A 27977-nucleotide genomic window follows, 5' to 3' on the forward strand; every position below is an offset into this window, starting at 1 on the left:
AGTTTAAAAGCAATCTGATAATTGGTTTAAAGGCCGGCTTTAAATGGCCTGGGATCTGGCTCAACACCGTACTTGAATGGGCGGTTAATCAGCAGAGTTGTGCATAATTTAGTGTGTACGTAATAATTTGAGCATTGGCCATGTATCTTTGTCATCTATTTGCTCCCCTGATCATTGCCGATAACAGTACTAGAGGTTTATAAGCTGCAGAAAAGGAGCCCGATCTTCTGTACTGCGGATAGCAATAGGTTTGCTTCCTATAGTACTGTGAACGGGACATAAATGACTGATGGGCTACTTTCTCAATCCAAGCTGCTGTGCAGCAGTAATAACTCCGTGTTTCTAGATGGTGTTAAAATTAAAACAACAATATTTGTCTTGATGACAAAACCAACTCAGATCGTTTGTTTAACAGTGTAGATTTGTCAGCATTGTATATGTTTAACTTTTCTGACAGACAAATATTACATCGCTTGCTAATATGTTAGAGTAACTTGATGCTCTGTCAATAATTGACCATGATACAACAAAGTAATAGTCCTTGTTCTTGAGAGACTAATTAAACTTTGATACTTCAGTGCTATTCTCAAACTTTTTGCTACTGAAGGATTGCTTGTGATTAGCGAAGTGTGTCTGGAAGGCGTTATCAGTGAGGTTATGTAAACCGTCTCCTTAGTTATGACATAGGCCTCAGATAACACCAGTGTTGATCTGCCTGACACCCGGGCTGGACATCAGTCAAGTTTGCAAATGCACTTGTACATATCGCACCTGAGTTGAATACGTTCAACACTGCATTGAAGACAGCCTACGCCCACTATGCCAGGAATAGTTTACATAATCTTTCCATGTTTATCAAAGACATCAATTGTGGTTAGTGATCTGGGAGCATTATAGGTAGGGGATTCGATCCCAGGGATCGAGTTTGTTCTAGTATTTAAGAGGATTATGAAGGTGTCATAGCCTCTTATTTTCCATTTAAATTGTAATCTAGTAAGTAAAGTTCCTTGCAAGACACTCTGATGCCTTAACCATGCCTTTGAGACAAAAGGAAAATAAAAATGCGGTGTAGCTGATATTTTGACATTTTAATTATATTTCAGGAATTTTCCTGGTCTGATGTGACTCAACAGCTCTGCTGTGTTATGTAGAGAATAACTATTTTTGACAGGTGTTGATGAAGAAGGTGGAAATCTTTGATAGCTCATTTCAGTGGCCAAACCAAAAATGGCAAAAATAGCTGAAAATACACAATTGAAGATTTCATCATTATTTGAACATATCACAGTAAGATCCTTTGATGTCTGTCATTGTTACTCTTTTAATTTTCAAGTGATTCGTTACAACCATCAAGTGTTAAAAGTATAGTGAGTGTTGTCCCATTGGATTAAGTATGATTTGGTATTTTTTATCTCATTTCTTACTGCACAATTTCTAATTTGACTTACCAACAGACTTGACATGTTCCACAACATCATCTTTGACATCCGAGACATCCCACATTGCCATAAATGACGTGTACCATGGTGCTGTATCATTGTTTTCATCGATGAATGGTTGGTATGCAAATGAGAAGTGATGGGCGATGGCTGCAATGAACATCTCAATACAAATTATGAAGTCCTACAGAACAAATAAAACACAGAACGGATATCTGTTTAGTTGGCCAGTCTTCAATGGTAGCTACATATGTAGCATACTAATGGATAGTGAAACAATCGAAAAAATTGCCTGTCCCTATAAATTTTCATCAATTTAGGTATGTTTTTTTTTATTTTTTAGGCACAGATTTGTCATAAAAAAAGAACAGAAAGAACAGAAATGCTTCCCTGAGGAAATACACCACCTGGTAAGCATGACCTACTTTGACCTAGAAGATGACTGTGGAAGCTAAGAATACAGATGCAATTGATGGTATAATTGAAGTTTAATTTAAAACGCAGTGGTCGCCGCCCTGCGCATGCTCCTGAGGGGGTCCCCCCTGTTGAAAACATATCGGAGGATGCCGCACGGGTTACGGGTTGATTATTATGTTTGCGATATTGCCGCTTGTTAAAATGGCGGCTGATCTGTCACAAGCATATAGCAACTTGCCAAATCTAACACGCAATACAAGGTCAATTAACCTAAGTTAAATATGTGCTGAATATTGAACAGTAATTATACGCTGGATTGAGATCACATTTGATCATGATTTTCTTGAATCAGTTGAAAGGGGCTCGGCTACTGTTATCGCTCGATCCATGGAGTTAAACACTTACCCGTACGCGTGAGTATGCCAACAGACTATCAGTGACCGGGCTCTTGTCTACGACATCGCTATCAAGGACGAGAGCTTTCATTTCAAGAGGCCCAACAGGAGTACAATTAACAAAAAGGCAAGCTACAGAAGCTACAGCAAGAAGCATCTGCTCCATGGTCTGCGCATGACCGTCGGTGTCAAGAGAACCAGGTATATGGCGTGCTACACTCTGCTGTGGAGAATCCAACTCCAGTACGAAGTTTACCCCGTTGGGGTGCAAACGAAAATTCCGAGTACAGGTATCAAGTCAAGCGAAGGACCTTTCATAGGTCTTCTTGTTATGTGGCAATCAGGAGGTATAACAACGAAGTTTGCGTAGCACCAGTAGGCCTACACTAGCTAGCCGTTGGATCACTGCCATGACCTTGCACAGGATCTCTCAATACGTCCCCATGTGTAGCCGTGCAATTTTCCTGCCAAATGCCGCGAAAACCCGCTCGTTTTGTCTATTGTGTACTGTCATTTGACTATTTCTTGCCACGTATTACTAGAAGAAGTAAGAAATGGTGATCAACAGTGGGTCGTGGGCCAAGTTGTTATGCCATAGGCCGGTATGTTGTGGGACCAGATTCTCTTATATCTGTGTACGTCAACGCGGTGACCTTCTCCCTGAAGCAACAGCATCTCCTGTGTCCTGCTCTGGCTTGCCGATCATGGTCTTGAGTGTAATTTTTGTGTTAGGCATTGTACTTGTTGCTGGTCTACATATATATATATATATATATATATATATATATATATATATATATATATATATATATATATATATATATATATATATATATATATATATATATATATACGAAGTTATGCGGGTTCGACTTGTCCGATACAAAGTGCTCAATATACGAGAGTCGAGCGAGATATATGAGGGTTGCTGGAGAGTTGGTTTTACAATTTCATCTCTACAACGCTGTTCCCAAGTGCATGAACGCGAGACTCACTCATCAGGAGACTAGACTGGAGTGAATCTACATGGCTAAACATCGCTGGTTACACATGTGGTGTAAGCAGCGATGTTTAGCCCATGTAGATTCACTCCAGTCTAGTCTCCTGATGAGTGAGTCTCGCGACTCACGAAACAACGTTGTAGAGATGAAATTGTAAAACCAATTTTCCAGCAACCCTTATATATATATATATATATATATATATATACACAATGTTGATCTTTTTAGTTAAGTGATGTATTTTTACTGTACTGTACATAGCATTGTGTACAACCAATGTGACCGCGCGCGAGCAAACCCATTTGTTGACTGTGACTGCGTGCAGTAAACTCAGCGACATAATGTGCCAAGTGTAGTGTCTCAATGTTCGTTGCCTTACATGAGTTTATAAATAGAATTACACCACTGAAGTTCGTTTCCGATCTTTTCACTATTGCATGATGTTGAGTCTTAAAAAAGGCGTTAACAAAGTGAGGGACTGCTCCCATCTCACTCCGATTGAAGTTGAGAAGACTTATGTTTACAAACATTAATGTTTATCAACAAAAAAATCACGCACGCGCAGCACAACGACCACTGCGCTTTAACAAGGTTTAGAAAGAGCAAAACAAGTTTCCTCGTAAAGAGTGAAGAAGAATCTATTCCTGGTGAAAGTTATATCCACCTGTCACTTGCTTTGTTAAAAAACTGGATATCTGTTGCAGCTGTTACAAACTGTGTTGAAAGAATGCTGGTTTCAATTTACTCAGGTGGGTATATTATGAGGTTATTACAAAAGACCGCAAAGGATGCACAAGGACATTGACACAGCATATCGCCTGACGTGAAGTGGAGGGCGATGCGCGGCGCCAATGTCAGAGTGCATCCTTTGTGGTATTTTAGTGATAACCTTATTATTATACATCTGTCATTTGTGACCGGGGCATCAAATTGTCCAAGTATTGACCGTATTCGTGCAATGTCATCTATTTTTCTTCCGATTTATAGCACATATGGAACACTATCTTGTACACTATCTTAGAATAGCCTGTGCACTATACAAGTACATGCTATAGAGCACTCATCCAATGGGTCCCTTGCAACCGTCCAACAATGAACACACAGATACAGTCGCAGGGGTGTGGACGCCTTGAAAAGGCAGAAGCCGTACGGAACTGGTATTCCGTACAGCTTTATTAGTGCATGCAAAAGTCAATTGTTCTCGATGGTAGATATATAATAATAAATATTATTGCCTGTAAGCATGGGTTTATGTGCCCGAGAGCAGGTTACAATTTGCCCGATGCCAGGAGGGCAAAGTGTTTTCTACTGCGAGGGCAAATAAACCCATGTATTCAGGCAATAATATTTTTATTATATGCCTCATTACAGTTAACACTATATGACATTTAGATACATGTCGGGTATTCTCAAACAATTTTACCATTATCGTCCAGCATGGAACAGATTTTGAATGAAAGTCAAAATAGCAGTGCGTAAAACATCTACCCTGATGTCAAAGGGCTTCACTGGACCGGTAACTATGGAAACCAGTCCATACATCATTCACATGGTCCACTAACTCCCTGGATGTTCCTCATTCAAATCAATGCACTGATTTGCATTCACATTGAGGCATTATATGCAAAATATGCACAATGGCAATTGTAACTGGATATCTCATCTTTTCATCTGTGATCATGAAATTTAATTTGGAAGATCATAAAATATTTAAAGACTTGCCATACAAAACTTGATACATGCTCTACGCAAAAAGTAAAGGATATATACCCCTCTGTAGTGAATTGTGGTATTCACATAATCTCTAGGTTGTCTGACTGAAATGGCTAGTTAATTTATTTTCATGTGCTTCATTTTATGTTTGCCAGTACATAGATTTATCTATGTACTTTTTCACTATACTACAGTGAGTGATAAAAAACAAATTGTAGCTCTATTTATCAATGTTGCTAGAGCCAACATTTTAGTTTCTGACCTTGATAAATACTTAATATTTAATGAAAAGAGAACATATGTTTGTGATTGTCCATGTCAGTTGTTTCCCTTTTTCCAGTGAAGAAAGAAATCTTACCCATTCCTACTCAATGTATATTGCTGGCACACAGATGCCAGAGGTTAAAAACAAAATGCAGCTCACTATATTTTTGAAAAGTTAGCTACAGTAACTATTTGACAAGATAAAAGCACTCTAGTAGTTTAGTACAAAATTTTTTTCGATCATCATGACTGAAGTGACAAAACTCGAAATCCAGGTTAAAAATCGTGGGTCACCATGCAAATTTAGGTACTAGAGAAACAAATTACCCAAGATTTACTGACATTTGAAATCCAAATGGCCACCATCCCTGTGTTAACTCTATGGGGAAAAAATAAAATTTCGATTTTCAAAACTGAGAAGATATTACATAGTACAATTGTATTATGCAATATCTTCTGCAGTTTTCGTGAAATATGACCAAAACTTACCCCATACCCCAAAATTGAACATTGCAAATTACAGTAAATCTCAAATTCTACCAATTTTTTAGCTTGGCATAATAAAAAATGCAATGCTTTGTATGAAATCTGTTTTATTTGATACAGGGACATGTCAGAAATATGAAATAGACTTTTAACCGAAAAAATATTGGGACTCTACAGCTGTAACAGTAATATTTTGAAGGGTACCGCAAAATCACAGTGTTGCAGATTTGCATGCATTTTTGTTATATCTGTCTTCCTATAAGTCATCTGCTGAGCTTGTTTTTGAATATAACCTCACTTGTTAGGTATCATTAGAAAGATAATTTACTAATCTTTAAAATGACATATTGTAACATGCAATATGTAGTATAATTTTCTTGATATATGACCAAAACTTACCCCATACACCAAAGTTTACATTGAAAATTGCAGTCAAAGCTAAAATCAAATTCTACAAAATTTTTTAGCTAGACACAAAAAATCTGGCTGTTTTTGCTATTAAATCTTTTTTATTTGGTACAGGGACATGTCAGAAATATGAAATGGACTTTTAACAGAAAAAATATTAGGACTCTACAGCTGTAACAGTCATATTTGAAGGGTACCACAAAACCACAGTGTTGCAGATTTGCATACATTTTTGTTAAACTTGTCTTCACCCAAAGAGATATTCCCCTTTCTAATGGCACCAAAAAGTGAGGTTATGTTAAAAACTAAGCTCAGCACATGACTTACAAGAAGACAGATTTGACGAAAATGCATTTGGCTTGGAAAATGGTGATTTTGCGGTACCCTTCAAAACATGACCATAACAGCTATTGCGTCCCTATATTTTTTCTGTTAAAATTCCATTTCGTATTCTAGGGATCCCAAGGCTTCTGAAAAATACAGGTTTGTTATCTTGTGGGGTGGTGCACGTAGACCCCCTCTAGCCCACGGCCTAATGGCTCCGGACATAGCACAAAGCAGCAATATTGCATCGCATTGTGAAACCAATTGACATGCATACTTATGACATAAGTCAATGTCCTTGTACCAACTTTGAATAAAATCGGTTGATACATGTCTGAGCTATGGCAGAGGACATGAAAAAAATCGATACATAATGGCCGCCACGCAGCCATATTTGATCTTACTGTCTAAACAAGCGACCTTGCAGCCGATATAGCTCCGCTGTGTTTATGTAGAGAATAACTATTTTTGACACATGTTGATGAAGAAGGTGGAAATCTTTGATAGCTCATTTCAGTGGCCAGAAAAATGTGGCTAAAATATCTGCAAATATACACAATTGAAGATTTCATCATAATTTGAATATATCACATCGGATCATCCCTAAGCAAAGCAAAGCTATCTGACGAGTAGTTTTTTTGCTCACGTTTCACACACGTGAGCATATGTCGCAGCGATGTCTGTCTGTCTGTCTGTCTGTCTGTTGGTCCGATATCTCAAAACGGCTTATCAGATCAGAATTAAATCTGGTACATAGATTGAGTTTGCAAATGGCAAGAACTGATTAGTTTTTGGTGGGTCTGGCTTGCATACTTTTTCCTCATTTGCATAATTAATGAATTTAGAAGAAACTGATATACATTTAAAACAACTACACACAATTTGATGAGATTTGCTACAAATATTGATCACACCAAGATATATCAGCAGTGGGAAGCATTTAGGGGTGACATGAAAGATAGTTGCTAATTTGCATATTTAATGAACTTCCCTATTTAGGGATATATATCTGATTTGACTGGATCAAAATTGACCAAACTTGGTATGTATATTGAAGATACCATGATACAACATTCTTGAAAGTCATTAAGCATTTTTACTTCAGCCAATTCCAAATTTGCATATTTAATGAACTTTGCTAATTAGGGATATATAACTGAATTGACTGGACCAAAGTTGATGAAACCTTCTAGTGTATTGAAGCTACTATGATACAACATTCTTGAAAGTCATTAAAGCCGCACTTTTCAATCCCAGGTTCTCGCATTAGTGGAGTTCTCCTCCCAGTCAAACACATGGCCAGTACGATGTTTGATTTCTATAACATTAATTACACAAACTGATCTCAATCTTTTGTCACCTTTTGCTAATCCTGCAAACAGAGCTTATACAAGCGTTTGATTGACGGTCGGTTCAAATTGCCAACGGTCATTGATTCCCCACCACAAACGCTCGAATTTCCTAAAAAATTGTCTTCCAGTCACGTTAAACTTTGAATATAACCACAGAGTTCGATTGGCAGCAACCTCACGCTGACAGCTTGGCAGTCTGTCTGTGTTTTTGCGGCCGGGGAAAACTAAAAAGTGGCATTTTCTGGAGCGTGTGCCCGCGTGTTGCCTGTTTGGTGTGCACTTATGCAATGAAGCCGCCATAGCTTTGCGTCCTTTTAAAGGGAGGCTCCGCCTTTAAGCATTTTACTTCAGCTAATCACTCGTTTGCATATTGAATAAACTTTCCTAATTAGGGATATATATCTGAATTAACTTGATTTTAGTTATTGAAACTTGCTATATACATCAAAGATCCTGTGATATAACATTATTGAAAGTCAAAAGACATTTTTACTTCAGCCAATTCCTAATTTGCATATTACAGGAATTTCATAATTAGGGATATATATCTGAATTGACTAGATCAAAATTGATGAAACTTGCTATGTACATTAAAGACACTATAATACAATATTATTGAAAGTCATTAAGCATTTTCTCTTCAGCCAATTCCTAATTTGCATATTTAATGAACTTTCCTAATTAGGGATATATCTGAATAGACTTGACCAAAGTTGACAAAACTTGCTACATATATTGAAGACACTATGATACAACAATATTAAAAATCGTTAAGCAATTTTTCTTCAGCCAATTCCTAATTTGCATTTTCGATGATCTTTCCTCTGAGATTCACTTGATCAAAGTTGGCAAAACATGCTATGTACATTGATGATTATACCAGGTTAAAACAATATCGAAAGTCATTTCACATTTTCATGTCAGCTAATTTATAATTTGCATATCTAATGAGCTTTCACATTTCGGCATATATGGCTTGAAGGACTTGGCCAAAGGTAATTACACTTGCTATATAAAGTGGTGATACAATGACAGCAGTCAAAGAACTTTAATATTTTCATTTCAGCTAATTACATATTTATATACTTCATAACCTTTTAGAATTAATCGTTGGTCAATATTGTTCATTATGTTGATCATAATACTTTCAATGAAGTTGCAAACATGTGGTAAAGGTTCAAATTTACACATAACTGCAATATATAATGAAACACGTGAGCTTTTTCAGTTCATATCTATTTGAGAATAAAATTTTCTGACCAAAAATGGAAAAAAATTGCCCCCAAAAATAAAAATACAGATTTCACCATAATTTTAATATATCATATTACAATAATCCCTTGGAAAGTGTATACCAAATATCAAAGCTATCGATTTCCAGGTTTTGAGAAACAAATTTGGCAAAAATTGCCCCAAAAATACAAAATTGCAGATTTCATCATAATTTCAAAATATCACATAAAGTTCATCTGTAGGAACTTGCATATCGAATTTCAAAGCTATCAGACCAGTATTTTTTGAGAAATAAATTTGCCCCAAAAATACAAAATTGCAGATTTTTATCATAATTTCAATAAATATTATTGAGTTCATCTATAGGAATCTGTATACCAAATTTCAAAGCTATCAGATGAGTAGTTTTGGAAATACACATTTTTTGACCAAAAATGGCAAAAATTGCCTTAAAAATGCAAATTTGCATATTTGTGCACAATTTGAACAAATCTGAAATAGATCATCCCTAGGGACCTATGTACCAAAGATCAAAGCTATCTGACAGTAGTTTTAAAGAAGAACAAATCTGACTGAAGTCACCCTAAGTAAACTGCATATCAAATTTCAAAGCAATCGGACGAGCGGTTTCAGAGAAGATTTTTTTACCAAAAACAGCAAAAAATGCCCCAAAAATACAAATATGCAAATTTCACCACGATTTGAACAAACTTAAGTGAGATCATCCAAAGTGAACTGCATATAAAATTTCAAAGCAATTGGACTTGAGGTTTCAGAGGAGAAGGCAATTGTTGACGGACGACGACGGAAGACGACGACGACGACGGACAACAACGGAAAATCAACCTATTTGATTAGCTCCGCGTCGCTGACAGCAGAGCTAAAAATCAACACGCATATGTATGACATAAGTCAATGTCCTTGTACCAACTTTGAATAAAATTGGTTGAGATTTGCCAGAGTTATGGCTCCGTACATGAAAAACTCATAACAAAATGGCCGTGAGGGCCAGTGTTCCCTCTAAGGTTTTGAGAGGGTGCGCAACTTGAGATACTCTTGATTGCTTCACAGCTGGGTCCGTTCATGTATATGCTAATTTATTGGGGTACGTCACAACGTACAATGAACTTTGGTGGCAACTGCGCTGCCAACGGGCGCTAAACTTGAAACGCGGAAGTAAAATCTACGCTGAGATTGCACACTTCTCCCTGAGTTATCATTTTCAAAACTAATACTGATTGAAATAACTGAGACTAAAGTTGTGCAAAACATGAAATTTCACTTAGAGAGCAGTCGGAGACACTGCGCAATTAGCGAACAAATAAGCCTTAGCGGGAACACTGGTGAGGGCAGCCATATTGGATTGTATCACAAAACAAATCAAGGTGCATATGTATGACACATGAAGTAATCCTTTCATGAGGTTTGAATGAAATCACTCCAGGCATCTCTGAGATATCTGCGTGAACAGACGGATGGACGCACGGACATGCCCAAACCTATAAGTTCCCCCGGATGGTGTCCGTGGGGACTAACAAGGAGGCAACACTTAATACTTGATAATAAGAAAGATTTACAACTGTCAGTAGAAGTCAAGTATCGACCATAAAATCTTAACTTTATAATGTTTTAATTTGTATCTTACCTGTAGAGCTGTAGCAATAGTTTCTGCATCAAGGTCTAGGCTTTCATTGCCCTTGATGACACCGATGGCAACAAGAAATGCTATGAATACAGCTTGCCAAAATGAAAAAAATATAACCAGTTTGACACAGAGAAACTTCGCTACTGGTTTAATAGGTTTCAATTCTTCTCTGGTAGCTTTGTAGAATAACACTAGACAATACAAGGCCCACTGCAATGTAAGATAAATCGAATGTTTAGAGGTTATAGATGTCAAATCAGTGTATTTAATAGACGATATACTGTAAAAGGACTAATTATTTGCGGGGATTAAATTTCGCGCAATTCGCGCAGACACAAAATGCACAAAATCAAAACACCGCCATTTTGTTTTGATTGGAGGGAATTTGCCGACTACACTTCTACACACACAAATAAAGTTATCATGCAACAAAAAAATAATGTGCATCATGTTTATTTATTATAAAACATTACTGAGCAAATAAATACAATCATACAACATCCAAAAAATGTTTTCCATGAATTAAAAGTCAGAAATTGCCGCGCATGAAATCGACGTACAGGATCCGATCGAAGACAAATGTCGTCATTGTAGGACAAAAACTTTAAAAAGGGACAAGTTTTCTTAAATTATTATTCTTATTCTTTGTTAAATCACAAAAATACAGGTAAAAACTTGTCACAAAACACAATTAACTTTGAAACCACTGTACCACTACTACCAGTAAGCTTGCGGTTGAAAATGCGCTTACACATTTGAGGCAGGGGGAGCCTATAAATACACCCATCTCCCTGGGCATTCATAATCCAACATGAGTGGCAGATGGTAGCAGCGTCAACAAATGCTCCCGAAAATCAACCAGGCCACAACATTACCTGTTTTTTTACGTTCATAGTAACCTAGGATTCATATAATTCGCAGATTAATAGACTCTCATGTTCTTCCTCGACTGTCTGTAACTGATTTTGCTATCCGGATATCAATATTGCATTCGTATTCAGGTATCTTGAAACTTACGTCATTCACTGAAATAGTTTTCGGACAAACTCAAGAAATTTGACAACTACTAACGAATAGTTGGCAAAATTTACAAAGACCAGCAATAATAATTATGGTCATTTTACCGTCTTTAGCTAGCGGGTTCACGTGATGAAAGCAGTATATAATGATCTGTGTTCCCATTTTTACCCTACTGTGTGAATGTAATATTCGATCAAGTGAGATCATAATCTTATGGTGTTCCAAGTGGCCTGGAGATTTTTTAATAATATATGATAAATTGACGCTATCAAAATTACTGTTTTACTAACATTGCTTGGATATTGATATTTTTTCTATACTTTTTGACTTTTGATTTGAAGTCTTTTGACTCTCCATTGGCGGCAGCACATGTACGGATGACCGGAGTGTGATTGGAAAGTTGTTGGGAAGATGTTCAGAAGAAAAAAACATTTTGTATTTAGAGGCTGCAGCATGGGATTTTTCAATACAAACAACCCATTATACATTTCCTACATCTTTGAAACAGGGATTACGGTAATCCTTCCTGTGATGAAAATTTTGTGAACGTCTTTGCAATGTGTTCCCATGATGAGTGTGAACTGATTCTTTGTTAGTAAAAATTGGCAGAAATGGTCCAGTGACCATGATAAAATAGACACAGATGTAAAATCATTGCGAGGAATAGTAAGAAATTCACATTGCAATATTTGCTGTTTTATTTCTCAGCAAAAATAACCCATAAACCCGTATAAAAATGTACTGTAAATATAAGCTTACTATGCGTACGTCCTCCAGTGTGTTCAAAATGGGTGTTTGATTGTTGTATTCAGAGTGGAAAATGTTTACCAAAGTTAAGCTGCTTACTGCTCAACATTTATTTGGAAGATGTATTCTGGTAAAAGTGCCATGAAAAGTTATCCTCACATGGCATTTTATGCACGTAAGACACTTACATATAATGGTTTGTTTAAAATGGAGGCTGAATTGTTGGCATTTTAATATTTGAGTAAGCAGATTTTGGACATCCAATATTGCGATCAAGCTTTGATATATTGATTTAAGCATAGACCCCAAGTTGGTGTTTGTCTTAACAGTTTACTTGACCAAAAACTTCAGTACTGGGCAGTTGAACAACGTGCTGATCGGCTGCATTATCAGCAGCAGCACTGCGTTGGTGAATGGCGATTGGCAGTGTTTGGGGTTAGTTGTTGACAATACGAAAACATTTCACATGTGCAAAGGCTTGGCATATCTTGGCATATCTATCATCGTCATCCGTACATGTGCTGCCGCCAATGGAGAGTCAAAAGACTTCAAATCAAAAGTCAAAAAGTATAGAAAAAATATCAATATCCAAGCTAGCAATGTTAGTGAAACAGTAATTGAGTGGGCTGAATGCAAAGAGAGGGGTGAAAGGTATACAGGGGAGTTTTAGAAATTCACCGACTTGAACCAAGTCCACATGGAGCACTGCCATAGACATCAATGTGTACGTCTATATCACAAACCGGAGGTATTATAGGCACTGCTGTTCGGTCTATCCATGTCAACAGAGGGGATCATCCATCCCCCTATCTCGATAAAACACTGAATAACATCGTCTATGATATCACATTTATATCATTAATAATAATGAATTATTACAGTTTATCTCCTAAAAGAATAGAGGATCTGAACATACCGATTTTCATATCATACATCAAGGTTCTTACTTTGCTGAGCAATATTGTCAAATTATTTCCAGATTTTACTTTTCCTTGTTCAAAATAAAGTATATACAGTATATCTCCATTGTTTGAGAAACCGTAGTATTTATTTGTGCGCATGTGCCGAATGTATTTGGGGAATGTAGCATACATATGCATGATACGTTGGACGTTTCATACTGAGTGTCACTAATGGTGTGTGTGAGTTGGTTGACAGTAAACTAACGAATTCCTAATCATGTTTCAGGTGTACGAAAAACTGGAGTTTTTGATGAAAAAGGTTGAGAAAATGGAGGAGTCGGCGGGGTCAGCAAGTGTCGAAGATGCCCTTCGTAAAGTTATGGAAATGGCGCATTGTACTACTTTAACCACCAGGCCGCAGTTAATTAATGCTCTACGAGCCCTTGTTGATAGGGCGACGGTGTCGGCACACCCCAAGTTGTCGAGATTTTGGGCCGTCTTGTCACAATTCGAGGCCAACGATTTCGGTGGCGACGCCGGTCGCCTGATTATTTTACTTCTTGGTAATAAGGAAGAGGAGGAAATCGCTTGTAAAGTTTCTAAGTTCCTTAAAAATTCTCAGCGTAATGCTGTTCGATTTGCTCCATATTCAGCCGACGGTTTTCCCACTGCAAGTCGTAGGTCAAAGAAAGATTTTAAATGCTACCGGTGTGGCAAGCTAGGGCACTTTGCACGAGATTGTAGAGTACAGACAGAGGTGAATGAAAAATAGATAACAATTATGTTTTTTGATGTCTTTTGTACTGTAAGCAGTATTTCATCAAAGCATTAAAATGTTCAATAGTAGATTTCTTGTGTTCTGCCATGTTTGTTATAAGTTCTCCTTTGGGTGGTTCCCTACCCCTTTGACAGGGGGGCCTAAAGCAGGCTCTTTGCTTTTGCAACCTGCCATTTGCAGGATCCTGTCTAGGGGTGTCCCCTTGTGCCAAAAAAAAAAAAAAAAAAAAAAAAAGTGTGTAATAACTTTTGGAGAAATTTTTCTAGTTTTCAAATTAGCTTTCAGTTTTTGAGTCTCTACCCTTTCCCATTTCAGTTTTTGCCGCCGCCTTGGGAATTGCCTCATCGGGTAAGTTGGACCACTTCAAAACGTGTGGGTTATGGGTGAACGACGTTAGGGGGCGCCCCTAGACAGCATGGCATAGGTGAATGTCCTGATATTGTTGCAGTCTCTACAGGGGAGAAGTTTGCCGCACCTGACGACCTGTCCTTTAGAAATCCCGACGATTTCATAGCTGGTGAAGTTCATAAGCACGTAGATTACTGGGATGAATTGACTGAACACTTGGCAAATCGTTATGAAATCATTGATTGGATAAAACATAATGTCAGCATAGAGCAATATTTTACTCATTTTAAGGGCGAATTTAAGGGCCGTAATTATGATCATGATATTCCCCCGCCCCGAGTTTTTTTTAACTATCCTGGATGTAGGCCACATGCTTCTTTTATTGCTCAGTCCATCACTGACCGGTTGGTAACTGGGGCGATTTCAGTTTGGGGATTGGTTGGTCGGGACCCTCCTCCTCACATCGTTATGCCCATCGTCGTTGAGCCTACAAAACCTAGAATGTGCATAGATATGCGTTATCTTAATTTATGGACTACCCCTAAACCATTTAAGTTGGATACATTGGTTGAAGTTTCCCGATATTTAAGTTCTGGTGACTTTCATTTCAAGTGTGATGACAAGAGTGGATATGACCACGTATTGTTAAAGTTGCAAGACCGTTCTTATGCTGGGTTCCAATGGGGAGGGGTTTGGTATGTGAACAACACTTTACCTTTTGGTTGGAAATTGTCCGCATTTATTTACCATACGTTGGGGTATTGCGTCACAAGTTTTGCTCGTTCTTTGGGGGTGCCATGTATCCAGTACATTGATGATAGGCATGGAGGGGGGTTGAAAGCCAGAAAGGAATGTGCCGCCTTTAAATGGGATAGTTTTTGGCGAGCTCAAGCGGCAGCGTTTATTTTGTGCTCTATTGCAATTAAGGCAGGTTATTTTATTTCATTAGCTAAAAGTGTGCTCCAACCTGTTCAGACGTTGACGATGTTAGGATTAGTTGTAGACTCTATCACACGCTCCTTTGCAATCCCTGATGACAAAAAGGTTAAGTTTCTTAGGTTAATAGATGATACGCTTTCACAAAGGGCGATTCTTGTTTCGGTCATGCAGAAAATTATGGGAAAATGTGTTTCTTTTTCTCTAGCTTTGCCATGTGCCCGACTTTATATCAGGCAGATGGCGAACGCATGTAGTGTTGCCCAGAATAACGCTCGATCGCTAGTTCCGGTTAGGGGCCTGCTTAGGCATGAAATAGAGCAATGGAAAACTATAGTTACACAGGCCGGCATGTTCCCTTGGCCTACAGAGGGCCACATTGCCTTGCGAGTCTTTACCGATTCAAGTGATTACAAATGGGGTGCTGTAGCACATCTAGGTACTCAGAGAGTAGCTGTAGGCGATATGTGGGAACCAGAGTTGGCCGATATGCCAATAGTTAGGAAAGAGGCAGAAGCAATATACAGGGGATTAAATGCTTTTACAGATCATGTTCGCAATGGCCGTGTTGACGTACTGGCTGATTCCATGCCTGTCATACAGGCTTGGAATGGGGGTTTTCCGGGAGCCAAGTCATGTGCACTTAACGAAATTTTGAAGAATTTGTTCAATTTTTGCTTCGTAAATAACATACGACTCGCGATGACTTACGTGGCGTCTCGCGATAACGAAGCAGATGCCCCTTCGCGAGATATGTCGATGTCGAATGCCATGTTATCCCCAGCTACATGGCAATGGCTTGATAGTAAGTTCGGCCCACATAAAGTAGACGCAATGGCGGATTTTTCAAATAGGCAGTTGCCCAGATATGTCTCTCAATTTTACCAATGTAATTGTGAGGGGGTCAATTTCTTCCGACACAATTTTGACTTGGGCGATAAGGTCTATGTATATCCCCCTTTCATGTTGGTACCAGCCACGGTGAATCATATTATCAATCAGAGGCTTAGAGCAACTGTCATTGTGCCAAGGGGCCGTTTCTTGCAATCATACTGGCCAGTGGTTAGACAAATGGCTAAACAGGTGGTAAAATTGGGCAGCCAGGGTAATATTGGTATTATCAAAGCACCTTCACGTAATGGATATGTAGATTGTCCCCTACCCCATGACCTGTATGTCGTAGAGTTTGAATGGAATTAGTATTAGATGTTACATATGATAGTGAATTTAAAGAAAAATGTAAGGTACATGTAATTGTATAGGCATCTTATAGGATCAAATGCTGTATTTCGATTCATGTATTACTTGGCGGAATATAAAATACGTAATACTAAAAATAGTAACAATAATGGATAAAAATAAATAAATGGAAAATAACCATATTCATATATGAATCTTTATAATGTCTGTGGTTTGATTTTTCCTTCCTCTTTTGGGGAGTCTTATCTTCGGTTTCTTTTACTGACAGGTTTGTTGGATCTGCGGTGCTTCAAATAATGGTCTATCGCAAGCATGTGCGTTATGTGGGTCCAAGATTATCAATTTTCCAAGGGTAAACGAAACAGAGCCTATAGACATTTCTGCTATCGATCAAAGAATAAGTGGGTTGCTAGGTAACAAGTCGGCATACGAAAAAACAAAAGGATCGGTTACTGCAGCAATTTGAGATGTTTTTATTACAATGTCCTTCACCGCAGTCAGTAAATATGGCATCACCCGAAGATGTTGTAAGGTTTCTGGTTTACAAGGATAAAGATGCTAAAACACAGGTTCACTATTATAACTGCCAGTATCTCGGGCAAACTGGTCAAATGCCGTGTGCGTGTCCGAAGAGACTGCGGGCGGGGACGGCCAAAAACATGGTATCTAGATTGTCTGCCTATTTTCAGGCGCTCCCGTCCACTTCTAGACGTGGAAGTTTTAACCCTGCAAATACCATTATGGTCCATCGGTATATTAAAAAGATTTCCAAAGAGCAGGCACAGGCCCATGTTACTGTCAAGCAAGCAAAACCCCTCTTTTTGACGATGTCGGTAAGGGTGTTCGATCACATCATGGCGTTGCTATCGACATCTTCTTCTGAGGCCCAGGCCTATATGTATGCGCGAGACCTTGCTTTCCTTAAGATGTTATACTTCTCTGGGGATCGTGCTGGTGATCTTGGCCACGTCAAGACTCAAGAAATTCTCCGTTTCCCGGACAATTCCGGTTTGATATTTAACCATACTTTTGGCAAAACTCTGAGAGGTGCAGAGACAAATATGTTTGCCATTAAGCGTTGCTCCGACTTGCGGCTTTGTCTCATCAACACGTTGGAGCAATATATTCAATTGGCGTTAAAACTTAATATTGATCTGCGTACAGGATATCTTTTCCGTCCTACAACTCCAGCGGGTAATATTGAGAATAAGCCACTATCTTCACAAGTGGTCTACCAGCGACTAAAGGCGTACCTGCAAGCGTTAAATATCTATGACGGGGAGACCCCTCATAGTTTCAGAAGTGCGTGTGCAATAACAATGTCGCTAGGGGGCGCCACTACACAAGAAGTGATGAATCATATTGGTTGGAAAGGGGAGAGAACCGCTAATCATTACATGAAGTTGTCAGTGTTATCAGACGTGGGTCGCTCTGAGAACTGGCACGACCACATGTTGCATTCAATGACTGGCACACAATTGTATGAAAACTTAGACCAACTGAAAGGGTTTACTGTAGCTTTCCCATGAAAGCGGGATTTCTTTTTTCTGCAATTTCAATCCCGGTAGTGTAAAGTCTGTTGATTGTTTCGAGTAAACTCGGCCAGCTCTAAGTGAATTTATTTGCTTGATGTCTTTACTGTGTGTTTGATGTATGGATGTGGGAGGGGATGAGGATAGGGATGGGAATTGTGGTAAGGTTTGGAGATGTAAGGGAGGTTTGAGTAACATTCGGAAGATTCGGAGCAGGAAGTGGACGACATTCACATCCCAATCCCAATACTTAATATAATGGTAATATTCTTGAGCGGAGTGATAAGGCTTTAAATATTATATTATTAAAAGCCTTACCACGTAGCAAAATTATTCCGCTATATGGAAAGTAGTTCTGAATATTCATGAGTACCTAGTATATAACTGGAGATGGATAATAATGAGATGTCTTCCCTTGGTCACGCCGCGAGAAAGTTGGATGACAAGGCTGCGTTGATCAATGGTTGCATACGGTGGGCAAGAATGGAGTGTAACGGGGGGTTGGCCTGTCAAGACGCCCACCCACCCACCCACCCCCCCTTCGTGTATTTTCGGGGATCCTTTCGCTCAAGTTACCGACATTCACATCCCAATCCCAATACTTAATATAATGGTAATATTCTTGAGCGGAGTGATAAGGCTTTAAATATTATATGATTGTAGCAATGGCTTCAGGCGCGATGTTACATTCTTTTACGTCAACGTCGTTGTTTGGATCGGGTAGACCTGGTACAGAAGAAACTGGCAAGGCAGCTTTCTTCAATCACTTGTGGAAAGACAGCGAATTTATCGATGACACTTGCTGAGATGTGTATACGTCAGTAGCTTTCAATCAAATGAGCTCTCATCAAAATTGTAACTCCCATTTATACATTATTTTTCTTTCATCTTTCAGCTGTGAACAACTTTTCCCTTTGTTGGCCATGTCGGGCGGTTACTTGTTTACAGGAAAATCCCTGTAAACAGCCGCCATTCATTTAATTCCATGAAAAGGTGTGAAGTATGAACTATGAAGATCGGCAGTGTGCTATTGTTTACAATATGTCTGTACCAGCCAATCAACTACGCTGGCACTCAAACGAACAATACGCAGAGTGAGGTAAGAGGCATCAGCAAAATAACTTTGATCAGTTGCATTGTGGGTTTATTTACGTTGTCATCATTTCAAATTACTGATGCCTGAAATAAAAACACCACGAGAATGCCTGTGAAAGCAACTGCGCGAAATTTTAACCCAGCGATTATTAGTCCTTTTACTGTAAGATCTTTCTTGGGAAAATTAGCATATTTGGCAAGAAATAATCACCAAGCAAAGCAGTATTTATCTCATAATGTGCAAATGCAAATTGCCTCACCCTATGAACAAATCAAGGTTCAGTTTTCTTGAGTCATTAAAGTTTTCTGATGTGCAAAGGTGATTGAAGGATGCTTTAGTCATTCTGTTCATCTCTATGATTCCATCTCTCTGATAGCCGAGCTAAATATGATAATAGGGTTAAATCACCGTCCCTCCATCCACCGGTCTGGAAACAGCTCCTGTTTCTTTGTTCCGATCCGCGTTGCAGGTAAACGTATTAATTACAAAAAATCTGTAAATCTCTGACACCTTAAAGGTGACAAGTACGTGAATTTGCATGAAAAATATGCTAATTTTAACCAAAATGACCAGAATGCACTGCGATATTCACTACAGCAATTTTGCTGAATAAACTTGTCGAGACCGAAATATATTGTAACACAAACGTTTTGATATTGAGGTGGGAGCCTCAAGGTTCTTTCACATTTTGTATACATGAAAATTCATTTCTTTTCAAAGCTGTTGCATACCCTTTTGGCCTCCATAACAGATTGAGCTTGCAAGGAATCACTGCTAGACAACTGTACGCGACTGTACCCCTAAGTCTTAAAACGGATAAACAAAGACACAAACAAAATCACTATCCCAAAAATCATCGTTTCGGAAGAAAATACATCGAAATACGTGTCTCACCATTTGTAAAATACTGTAAATTTAATGTTCAATGACTGAAATATGCTGAGTTGGATTAGATTCATATATGGAAGGGAGGAAAAAACTTTGTGACCAAAGCCGAACCAACATGCAAGATCAAAGTTTCAAAATGGCATCGCAGCAAACTCAACAGCATTCCAAAACATCGAAAGCATGAATTTCAGGTAATGTTGGAATGAAAATTGATACTAGAAAATAAATTTTTGGGAAGGTGTACACCTTGTAATTCAAATTTCACGGGGAATTTTACAGGTTGATTGGCAATTTTCGTTGTTCAAAAAATGCATGGCCGACGTATGATGGCCACCATCTTGATTTTTAACAACAAATGCATTGTCGAAAACTCAGGCGTTTTCTAAAACAGAACAGACTAAACGACAAAAAAACGCATACTACCAATTTTTAAAACCCCATTGCTGATTGATCACACCAAAGTAATTTCAATTTCTTCTTATTTCTACAAGCGAGGTCAAATTTGGTGGGTGAAAAATTCGACGGAAAAACACGGAAAATCATAGCTGAAAATCTAAAAAGAAAATACTCTCAACAAGTCATCGTTGATGACAAAGTCCCCACTTGTTAATGGGTACTTTGATTACAGGTCCTCAGAGAGGATAGAGTCCTCTTCATTAGGTCTGTGATAAAAATACTTTTGAATAAATTCGCTTGATACATGTCTGAGTTGTAGATCAGGACATGAAAAAATCGTAATAAAATGGCCACATGGTGGCCATATAGGATCGTATCACAAAACAAATCAATGTGCATATGTATGACATAGGTACCAAGTTTGAATAAAATCGGTTGAGATATGCCTGAGTTATGGCTTTGTACATGGAAAAATCTTAACAAAATGGCCACACAGCAGCCATATTGGATCGTATCACAAAACAAATTGATGTGCATATCTATGTCATTGGTCAATGTCCTTGTACCAAGTTTGAATAAAATTGGTTGAGATATGCCTGAGTTATGGCTCTGTACATGAAAAAATCGTAATAAAATGGCCGCCTGGCAGCCATATTGGTTCGTATCACAAAACAAATTGACGTGCATCTGTATGACATATGAAGTAATCCTTGTACCAAGTTTGAATGAAATCGCTCCAGGTATCTCTGAGATATCTGCGTGAACGGACGGACGCACGGACACACGCACTGACACACGGACGCACACACGCACGGACATGACCAAACCTATAAGTCCCCCCGGACGGTGTCCGTGGGGACTAATAAACACAGTTTCTCGGTTGTATCAGAAATCCTGGCTATGGTAACAAAGTCACCTGAGGAGCAAAGAAATGACAATAAATAAAATATACTCCGCACCGCAAGATGTTGCCAAACGCTACTGATGGCGTCCCCAAGCAAGCATTTACATCCGTAACGCGCTTCGTACCTACGGTAGAGCAATTAACACCTTTAAACAATAGTGCACGTGTCGCGTTTCCAGACCGGTGGGTGGAGGGACGGTGGTTAAATGTAGCACTTACAATCTGAGTAATGTTGTTGATCAACATGATATAAAACCAGGCAGAACTCAAGCTGAAATCACCCTCTGTGTACTTGCCAGCTAACTCACAGATCCTGAAACATAATAAAGAGTTTTGTCTAAGATATCATATTATCATTATCTCAAGAAATGTACCTGTATTCACTGTGACTGGGGATTTCTGTCACATGACATTCCACTGTTTGAGTTGTATAATGTCCTGATTGGTGATTTTGATGTACCAGTATAAAGCAGTTTTTGGAGTGACGAACAGACTGTAAGTGTGTTGACAACCCATGAATGGTACAACTAAAGACATATTTCATTAGGATACAAATTTCAATAACAATTTACGAATCTACATGTCAAACTGACTTTCAAAGTTGATCAAGCTGGAGCATAAAACCTAAAAAAAACTAGTTACACTGAACTCATCTCTGCAAATTAACAGTTATTGAAGTTGATATCCTTTACAGCATTAAAGTTTAAGCTCATCACGTCAAACAATTATCAGACAAATTTCAGCAAAATTTATCTCAAGTTAAGTATAAGCAGAGTGAATGTGATCAGATTGGTTTGATTGTGTAGGCATGTGATCAACCATTTAACATGCTAGTCAATCAAGATAAAGCAAAACCGTAGAGGGTCCTTAGAGGGGATTTAGTACGGTATGTTTAGGTTTTATAGTGAAGGAAAACCTGTAGTAATTTCAAAAGAGAGATATCGCCTTGACTGTTTTTGTGCAAGAATATGCCAAAGACATCTCATTAACCACTTCTAACATCATGCTTTCAGAATGGGTTTATGCAATACCCACATGACTGGACTAGTATTTCAACACTACGTAACACTAACACACATTTTGTAACATTGGACAAATGGACATGACTGGTCAAGCACATACATTTAACATGTATTTTTAAACTTTTTCAAATTGTGACATTTTCATTGAAGTGATGATATTTGGAGGAAAATGGATTTTTTTCTCATATTTATGGCTGACAAAGGTCTACACTGACTTGATCTACACAAAAAGTATATACCTAAATGTGATTGGTCTATTGAAACACAGTCCATTTTGTGGAGAGACCGTGATTGAAAGGTAGCCAGAGAACAGGCTTCACGACCCACATGGCCTTGAAAGTCTACAGTGTATGGTAAATTTCCATTGTAGCTTACATTTCACTATTCATATAAAAGTGTAACTTACAGATCAGCTTAATGCTGATCTGGGATGGACAGTACACCACTTTTTGACAGATTCCTGACAGCAGGTATCTTTGAAAAGTATCTATATAAGAGTTAAAGATTGCAGTAATAGTAGCAGCCTGGTGGATGAAGGAAGTGTGGAATTTGGTAGCATGAAAAAAATGTTTTCTATAAATCCTTTTACCAGTACATGTATTGTAATATGTAGAATTTAACAAGAACAAAGATTACATAATATGGTCTGTGAGAGAACATTAATCATATACTGGAGGATTTATATTGCATGGCATATATGTATAGGCACATACAAATGATTAAGAAATATTGTGTCACTTACAATGCTATAATAGTAGTTAATGGTCTTATCACTGTATATGCCAGTACACCCTGTTTACATTTGTGGATAAGTTGCCTAAAGGAGACAAGGTAAACAATTATATTATAGTTCATTAATAAATATTGGACATTTAATAAATATCGACACTTTCTTATATATCCCTTTGAACAAAAATCTCATCTTCAATCTTTTGCCAGCATTCAGGGATATCATCCATACCAATTCAATGAGTTTAGTATTAGTAGTTTAAAAGTATGTTCACATGACAGACTGGTATGGATTGTATGTACAAACATTCAATGTAAACTTGACTCAAGCTGTGCAGCAGCAATGCCTTTGGTCAATAAAAGCAGAATTAAACAGTTTGAAATGCAACAGGTATTACTAATTATATACCCACCCTCCATTTTTCCATGGAGTAAGACAACAGAAAGGTATCAGATGCCTTTGTTGTGGTTTAGCTTCTAACGTTGGGTTAACATCATATTCTGAGTTGAGGAAGTTCAACAAGTAGATCATGAAATTGTAGATGACATATGCTTCATAGCATTCTCTACAGGTATCAAAGTATATGGCAGCACCTGGAAATCTTAAAGCCATCCACTGTTGACAAAATCAAATGAAAGATAGTATACTGTAAGCAATGTCTAGCTGATACATGTACATGTCTGCTGTTATGTTTCAAATAAAAAACATTCTTAGTTATGTTATGGAAGGGATGACAAGCAACACTTGTCAAATACAGATATACTATAATATTTCATACGTATTGAGTAGCAAATAATTAGATTCTATTTGCTGTAGAACAGTACACTGCAAAAACTACATATTTATAATATCAAGTTATAACAGCTGGTGATTTCATTAAAAAAATGGAAAAGCATTACTTACACTGTCAACTGAATAAATTGGTACCATCCATAATATCCTGTTAAGAACAGACAATAAGAATTAAAGCTCCATTAGCTATTACTTTTGATATACATGCATTTCAACTTATTTTTTGTCAGAATGCCTGTTCAAAAAAGCCGGAACAACTGGTGCAGCCACATCTGGAACAACTTACAAACTTAACCAATTACACAAGGATGATGACACAAGAGATAATGTTAAGAAATTTAACTGTAGTGAACTTGACTATTCCTTTCAAATCCTTACCTAACTTGACAATATCTTAAAACTATTATACACTGCATGGTTAATTGCCCGCAAAAATACATCAGGGGTGAACCATTTGATAAAGGGGGTGTCTGGAAGATTGATGAGGTAAATTATCTTTTTATCCGATTCAATGTACATTCTTTTTCCCCAATCTCCCACCTTTTCTCCTCTTTGTCAAACTTTCTCTGGCTGATTTTTTTTATTGACATTTGTTTGGAATTTTTTTCAAAATCTGCCGGGAACCCCTCTTAGGATTACCAAATGGTCCACCCCTTTGTATTGACCATCTTTGCATGAGATATACAATGACCAGATGGCAGGAAGTGTGTCAACTATTTACAACCTTGATACTCTTAAACATTGAAAAAATTTTGGAATATATTTGTTGGAAACCAAACCTGCTAAAATCACCTCAGCTATGTTTTTTAATGATTTTTTTACCCCATTTCAACACCAAATACAGTTTACCATGTCAAATGCTTACTAAATCACCACATTATATACTCTTACTTCCAGTAGGTATAAAATTACCCCAAAAAATCTTAAAAATACAAAATGAAAGATATCCCTGTAAAACTGACAGTTTTGCAAAGTTGCCCAAAAAATTTCAAAATTCCAAATTTCAATCTCATTTCAAAATATCATATTAACATAATCCTAGGAACATGTTTACTAAATATCAAAGCAATCAGACTGGTAAATTTTATGAAACAAATTTTTTGATCAAAAATGATAAAAATTGCCCCGGAAAATACAAAATTGCAGATTTCATCCTAATTTCAATATATCTTATTAACATAAACCCTAGGAACCTGTACAATAAATATCAAAGCTACCAGATCAGTAGTTTTGGGATGAAAATTTTTTTTACCAAAAAAGGCAAAAATTGCCCAGAAAATTAAAATATTGCCGGCTTCAACCTAACTTCAATACATTATGTCACGATAAATCTGAGATACCTGTATACCAAATATCAAAGCTATCAGATCAGTACTTTTTGAATAAAAAAATTTGACCCAAAATTGGGAAAACTGCCACAAAATTATAAATATGAAAATATCAATACAATTTGTACAAACTTGACTGAGGTCATCCTGAGGAACATAAATATTAACTTTCAGAGCAATCAGACAAGCGATTTCGGAGAACAAGATTTTTTGACTAAAAACCAAAAAAAATACCCTAAAAATACAAAACATGCAAATTTCACCCAAATTTGTGCGCACACAATTAAGGATACCAAAATGAATCTGCATACTAAGTTTCAACCCTATCTAATTACGGGAAAGCTCCATTAACTTAGGCATACCCTACTTCCCTACTTAGTTATCAGAGGATCAATTTCACAGACCTGCCTTTCCTACAATGGCACTACAATGGCACCAGCTGGATAAGATAAACATAACAATGGAACATTCACACCTTGAGGGGATTAAAAGTCTTCTGTTTGTCACCTGAGTTGGTCAGGCAAGGACCCAGGTTTCAGGTACCATGCAAATAAATGCAGCCTTTCCCTAATGTGACCAATGCTTACTGAGTTTTAGCCATTTGCAGGATTTTTCCTTTTTTCTCCTCATTTGCATATTTTTGGCACTGACATGTTCATTTGAACAAATTCACATCTCCACCCCTAGCTGCACCTGTACACCAAATACTAAGAGGGCAGCTGTTGCTGTTTAGGAGTTTTTGATCTGGACGGACTAACATACATACATACATACATACATACATACATACATACATACATACATACATACAGACGCCATTTTGCCACCTTATAAGAACACCTACCATTTGTATATATACATATGCATATATGGGAGCTAAAAATCAATGTGCATATATGTATAATATAGGGAGTAATCCATGTACCAAGATTGAATGGGAATTGCTCCCAGCATCACTGAGAAATTTGCTTGAACGTACGCACCGACATTAAATACAGGAAACAAACAAATCAACGTGCATATGTATGACACAGGTAATAATCCCTGTACAAAGTTTGAATGAAAGCGCTCCAGGCATCTCTAAGATATCTGCGTGAACGGATGGATGCACGGATGCAGGCACAGATATAACCAAACCTATAAGTCCCCCTGGACGGTGTCAATGGGGACTAATCATACATATTTGATGCACATTAATCAGTGATGTGCAAACCAAACACATTATGACGCACAAAGTGTGCTTGATTCTACTATGTACTGAGTAATAGTACTATACTTTCATAATTTTACAGCTTTATAAGAGCTTTAAAATACCGCAATTATATGGTGTCGCTCTCATTTGATCAGAATTGGTACATACCCTTATGGGCACCAAAGATCAATGTTGTTTCTATCTGTTCAGTGCAGGAAAATTCTACGTTGATGTTATGACAATGATTTCTGCACAGTACGACCAAAAAAACAACAAGAAATATTTAAACCAGAAAAACAAGAATGACAAAAGTTGGACATGCTGCTACAGAGAAATAGATGTTTTGATCAAAAAAGGGCAAAAATTGTCCTGAAAACACAAATATTGAAATTTCACCACATTTTTTGCAAACAGCTTCTCAGCTTGTCAAAAGATGATCTGCAACATTTCGCAAAATCTATCAGCAATATAAATCACTAGGCCATATGTATGTTGAAGTTACAGCACGCAACCTTATTTGCGCTAGTGATATGGATGTACATTGTATCCTCAGACAGCGTCGAACTAAAAAAAATTATAAATCTGAAATTTACTCAGAAAACAAGTCATCGTTGATGACACAGTCCCCGCTTGTCCATTTTGTTATAATCTTTGGTGTCTAGGTAGCTGTGGTCTAGGTCGCTGTGGAATGACATTGATGCAAAGGGTGCATCAGGCCTGTGACTTGCATAATAAAGTAATCTGAGGAACGTTCAATAAATGACTCATCTCTGCCGGTAATGACCACTGAAGGAACTTTTGATTACATCACACATAACGATGCCCTCACTGCCTCTAGTGTCATGACGGCACATACTATACACATGGTTTGGTGGAATTTTCGAAATGCTATGGGATCGGGTATGTTGTTGTAATCAGCCATCAGCCATTTAGAATCATATAATGAAACAAATTAATGTGCACAAGAATGCAGCCATAGTATTTTATCTTCGTATCACGTTTGAACAAAATCAGTCCATCGAGGGACAGTGACCTATGTTTATGTTTCAAAGACATAAAAAAATCACACAAAAATTGAAATCAAATGGCTGTCTATTGACCATATGGATCATAGCACAAAATTAGTAGACATGCATATGTATGCCATAGTACTTTATCTTTGTACCAAGTCTCAACAACATTGGTTAAGGAATATTTGCATATGATTAAGCCTAAAAGACATGAAAAAATCCAAAAATGACCATCGGGCAGCAATATTGGAAAAAAAATGACAATCTGGCAGCCATATTGGAACATGTCACGAAGTAAATTGACATTTATGCCATAGTGCTTGATCTTTGTGCCAAGTTTGGACAAAATGGGTGTAATGACCTTTGAATTACGCTTCAAAGACATGCAAAATTCAAACAAAATGGCAGTTCTGCAGCCATATTGGATCCTTTCACAAGGTTAATTGATACATGCATATGCATGCTATAGTACATGCTTT

The 27977-nt window shown here is 37.7% G+C and overlaps 1 protein-coding gene and 1 long non-coding RNA gene across 6 annotated transcripts in view; one reads left to right on the forward strand and one right to left on the reverse strand.

The window, feature by feature from the left end:
- LOC139130338 (transmembrane protein 184C-like) overlaps positions 1–27977 on the reverse strand; it is a 76513-nt gene that overhangs the window by 35213 nt on the left and 13323 nt on the right. For all 5 annotated transcript variants that reach the window (XR_011551828.1, XR_011551827.1, XM_070696101.1 and 2 more), the window contains exons 2-7: positions 24080–24116; positions 23589–23791; positions 23189–23263; positions 21644–21737; positions 10678–10887; positions 1449–1623 (exon numbers count right to left, since the gene is read on the reverse strand). Coding sequence is in view for 3 of the 5 variants with exons in the window: in XM_070696101.1 (XP_070552202.1) it covers positions 1449–1623; positions 10678–10887; positions 21644–21737; positions 23189–23263; positions 23589–23791; positions 24080–24116 (794 nt within the window). In the remaining 2 variants the exon portion in view is untranslated. The remainder of the gene's footprint in view (positions 1–1448; positions 1624–10677; positions 10888–21643; positions 21738–23188; positions 23264–23588; positions 23792–24079; positions 24117–27977) is intronic.
- Positions 1609–14194, forward strand: LOC139130345 (uncharacterized). The gene is made up of 2 exons (XR_011551833.1): positions 1609–1849; positions 13633–14194. It is a non-coding gene; the product is annotated as an uncharacterized lncRNA (long non-coding RNA).

The sequence above is a fragment of the Ptychodera flava genome, chromosome 4, assembly GCF_041260155.1.
Source record: "Ptychodera flava strain L36383 chromosome 4, AS_Pfla_20210202, whole genome shotgun sequence".
NCBI lineage: Eukaryota > Metazoa > Hemichordata > Enteropneusta > Ptychoderidae > Ptychodera > Ptychodera flava.